Raw genomic sequence first — 4,621 nt, forward strand, 5'->3', positions numbered from 1 at the left:
TTTTTTAATTAAAAAAGCTGGATGGTGTCTTTCAAACTGTTTTGCAACAGAAGCTAGGTCGTCTTTACTTTTAGTTGTTTGAAAAGATATGTGGCATGCCGTAAGACCCTGGTGAATGATATTGCTGAAAACACTCTTGAATTCGCATCTGTTTGTAGGCAACAAATTGGATTGCTTCGGTGTGGCCTTTGCCGTGGTGGCTAGCTGTCAATTACTCGAGGTACCTCATGTCCACTTGGCGTTGTCCGAGGATCACGCCTGGGTGGTGTTTGGCGCCGAAGGCACGGAAACGGCCGAGGTCACTTGGCACGGCAAGGGCAACGAAGACAAACGCGGTCAACCCGTGGACATTCACAAAGCCAAGACGTCTTGGCTGTATTTGGCTGGTCAGCCCGTGGTATGCGATCGGCACATGGAAGTGGCTGCGTTGGTGTCCAGTATCAATCCGGCTGTGAGTGCTAATGTCGATTCGGTCGAATGCGGTGTGTTGCAACAAGAGCTTCTATGGCTGTTGTACGATCACGGACACTTGAGTAAATACCCCATGGCGCTAGGTGAGAAAGGATAGAAGCCTTTCCTTGTTAAGTTTATGGCGTCAGGTTATAATGTCTCTTGTAGGTAACCTGGCTGATTTGGAAGAGATCGAATCGTCCTTGGGTCGACCGAGTTGCCAACAGATCTTTGATCAAGCCATCCGGGTGAATCGGGACGTGTACGCCAATCACCACGTCTATCCCTACACATACCAAGCGGGTTACCACTACCGGTTGAAACAATACAAAGCAGCGTTGAAGTCATGGGCTAACGCCGCCGAAGTCATAAAAAGGTACGTTTTGCGAACCCTTTGACCCGTAGACATGATCTTTGAAGCCCCCCTCAACTGGACCCCCTTTGGTCTCGTTCTAGATACTGTTACTCCAAAGACGATGAAGAGATATACAAAGAATTCCTCGAGATCGCCAATGAGCTCATTCCGCACACGGTTAAAGCCGCCAGTCTCAACCCGCAAGCATACTCAGAGGTCTTGCAGGATCCTGAGTGTTTTGCCTCGATCCTGCAATTCTACGACGGGATCTGCTGTTGGGAGGAGGGCAGTCCCACCCCGGTCCTGCATATTGGGTGGGCCAAGCCCATGGTGAGCACCTGCTCCAAATTTGAGGCGGAAGTCCGAGCCCGCGTTGAGATCCCCAAAGAAGCATCGGAGGACAAAGAAGATGAAGAGGAAGAAGAGGAGGCTGAAGGTAAATTGAATATCCAACGAGCTCATGAGCACAGAGCTTCGGCTCCGGGGGGGTTCTTGTTAAACAACAATTACTTCAAGTGCGGCCGCAATCCATCTTCTTCCCCCCGTTCTTCCTCTTCAACCTCGTCCTCCACCACGAGTAGTTGTTGCCTTGATACTGGTGTGAAGATCGAATGTGATATGGTTACAAGCAATGATTGTCATCCCTCTTCTCCAACATGTGATACCTCTACAAATGCCACTTCTCCAAATTCAACCTCTGTAAAAGCCAAAACCGATCGTCTCATCCACATTTTAAGCCAGGCCTGTAAAGAGAACATTTTGAACGTCAATTACCTTCTGGGAGAGACGCGATCCAAGCCTTTCTTGGTGTCTCGTCGCCAAAGGAAACTATCCTCGACCAAATCCAATCTGGATCTCTTCGAGGCCGTCTCCAAATCCACACGCAAAAGACTATCGCGAAACCGTCGAAGGCATAGGAAAGGCAACCTCGTCGCCCACAACCCTCTCCCAACCACGTTTACTCTCCTTCCAGATCCGACCACGGCATCCACAACATCCGCGAAGAAGGCAGAGAAAAATCCCCCTCCACTCAAGAAGGTTTACTTGGAGTTACACAGTGCCAAAATGAGAGGCCTCAAGGATCTGCTATGCGCTGAAAAGCTGAACACAAGTGCCATCCAACTCCAGCTAACGGCTCAATCCCAAACGGATGTGAAGCGACCCCCTTGGACGACAAATATCGACGATGCGGCCTTCGGTGGGAGACCGAAACGAACACGCCGAGAATAGGTGTTGAAGTGACAAATGGCAATCGCCTGAGAGGGAAGGGAAGAGGAAGAAAATGAGTACCTGTTTATGTATGTAACGTCCAATATTAATCAAGTTTGTAATTTCCTCCGTCTTCATTTGGTTTTTGAGTGGAATCGCTCGGGTTTCCTCAATTTTTTTTTTGTCTTTCATGCATTTTTATTTGCCAACGGGAAATTACACATCAGGGCACGACTTCGTGGATCCATAATTGGCGCCTGATCACTACAAATTCTCAATTCAACTATCCTGGTCATTGAAGATAATAAATAAGTTTGCCACCACTTATTTGACTGAATTTCAAACGCACCATAGCTACATGAGTTTTGAGGTGGTCCAGAGACTCTACGCACGGGTTTCGGAAAGCGGCGCATATCTCTGTATGAATGATCGAGGGATGAAACCTTTTTTTCTAGAGGGAAGCTGAGGTGAGTAGTAAGGGTGGTGGCCAGGCAAGAAGGGCTGTGGGTAACTAGGGCCCTAATCTGGTAAGGCTTCTGCGTATATCATTGGTGAGGTGGTGCAGTTCAATGTCAGTGTAAGGGCTGCTCAAAACATAGAGTATGATACAAAAGTTACTCCATCAATCTCAGTTTGTAACGCAAGAACAACAGCTCGTCCCGACCTAGACAATCGATTTCTGATATACTCATGTCGAATCTGCTGAACTCGTTGGAGCCCAAATGGGTGAAGCATATTCAAGATGTGGCTGAACAATCGACTTGTACAGAGCTAGCATCGTAATGCTATCTCTGGACTACGAGTGGAGTATTCAAAGGAGTTGACCCGAAGGTCATTGAGCGGAATTTCATTCCGTTCAGGGCCATATTACTCTCAGTAACCCAAGAATAGATTCTTTCTTGGTCCTTTGCAAGGCTAGTGGAATCTTGGCCATTCCTACCAGAAACTAACTTTGTATCGTCAGCATAAGAAGAGAGACTGGCAGTAATACTAAGCTTTTGAAGCGGGGCAACGAATATTATAAACAAGAGGGGCCCTAAGATCGAACCCTGGGGAACACCTGACTTGACATCATGTATGTCGCTAAGGGATCCCTCAACCATAACAATTTGCTTCCTATCGATCACGGTGTTACTCACAATACTGATAAAGTTCTTTTGAAAATGCCAAGCCTTCTAATAACTATTTTCGTTGTTATTGAAAAAAAGGAACAACTTTTGTAAAAAAAATCATCTTAGATTCTAGCTAACATTAAAATACTAATCAACTTAAAACCTACAAAGAGATAATATTTTTAAAAACGTAATCAATAGATGTTGGGAGTAACATTAGATGCGTTTCCAACTAGAATTTTATTCAAATCCATGGAGCAAACGATAAGATTGCATTTGCATCAAATTTGACTGCAAATTGATCCGGTTATATCTTAAAGCAATTGCCAAGAGATATAATAAGCTTTTTCTATGCCTAAAATATAAATGGAAATATTTCACTTGTCTGAAGCAGGTAGAAAATTATTCCTTTTCGTGTCATTGAAAAAGACAATCATATTCCTTGGGAACAACTGGAAACACGATTAGGCCATTTTTGGATCTTTTACGGCGTATAACGCAGCCTTTAAGTTGTAATAACTGAGCATGTGCTAAATAGAAGTTTATGAAATTTTACGTCAATATATAACTAAGAGTATGCTTAATAGTGATTGACTAGGTTTTTGACAATGATGCATTTTATTTGACAAAAGTTGTTACTTTTGATTCTTTGACAAAGAAGAAGATATCGAGATGTCTTGGCATTTGAGCAATCAGTTAACCAAAAAATATAACCACCGTGTATCCTGAATGAAGCTTCTTATCCAATTTAGAACCTTGCCCTGGATCCCAATGTCATGAAGTTTATTCAACAAAAGGCCATGATCTACTTTATCAAAGGCCTTGGCAAAATCAAGATAGACAACATCAACCTATAGTTACTGGGGAGCGACTTATCTCCCCCTTTAAAAATTGGAACAACGTGAGCTAATTTTAGTGAAGAAGGGAACTTGCCCTGATCCAAGATGCAACGCATCAAGTATCAAGTTCGAGAAAACAGGAGCGAGAACCAGTGAGCATCTCATCAGAAACTGAGATGTCACGCCATCAGGACCAGGAGAGCTCGTAAGCCTCAAGTCCCTGATGGCCTCTAAAGCATCTTGATCTGTGACTACAAGATCATCTAAACCCTCAACTTGACTAACGTTGTCAATGTCAACAAACTCATCTTCAGAGAAATGAGCTGTTGCTTCTGAATTCTGTGGGGTTGACAGGGTGTTTCAATTTTCTCTTTTTTTTTCTTTTTTTAATTTCAAATTTTTTGGAGACTACCCACAATGACTGGATTCGAAGTGCTCTTCAGCCTTTTTGTTAGTTTCCAACTCTTTTTGAACAAAATCTTTCTATATTTTGGAATTTTTGTCCGCGTACCACCCTTGGAAACACATTCAGAGATGCTAAACTGGAGCAAACATCCTCAAAAACTAGAATCATTTTGTCTAAGGCTACATCTATGAACGATTCCTTTTTCAGTATTGAAATGAGATCAAGCTCCCCTAACCTTTCTATAATCAAC

General features: G+C 43.7%; 1 protein-coding gene across 2 annotated transcripts in view; it reads left to right on the forward strand.

Annotated features, from left to right (window-relative positions):
- The window catches only part of LOC131890122 (menin-like), a 4,840-nt gene extending 2,499 nt beyond the window's left edge, over positions 1-2,341 (forward strand). The window contains exons 2-5 of one of the 2 annotated variants that reach the window (XM_059239402.1): positions 159-554; positions 619-826; positions 907-1,241; positions 1,779-2,341. In XM_059239402.1, the coding sequence (XP_059095385.1) occupies positions 159-554; positions 619-826; positions 907-1,241; positions 1,779-2,035 (1,196 nt within the window). In that variant the 3' untranslated portion in view covers positions 2,036-2,341. Of the gene's footprint in view, positions 1-158; positions 555-618; positions 827-906 lie in introns of both variants that reach the window. The other variant, XM_059239401.1, reaches the window with a different exon arrangement.
- Positions 2,342-4,621: the final 2,280 nt, after the last annotated feature.

Source organism: Tigriopus californicus, chromosome 11, assembly GCF_007210705.1.
Source record: "Tigriopus californicus strain San Diego chromosome 11, Tcal_SD_v2.1, whole genome shotgun sequence".
In the NCBI taxonomy this organism is placed as follows: domain Eukaryota; kingdom Metazoa; phylum Arthropoda; class Copepoda; order Harpacticoida; family Harpacticidae; genus Tigriopus; species Tigriopus californicus.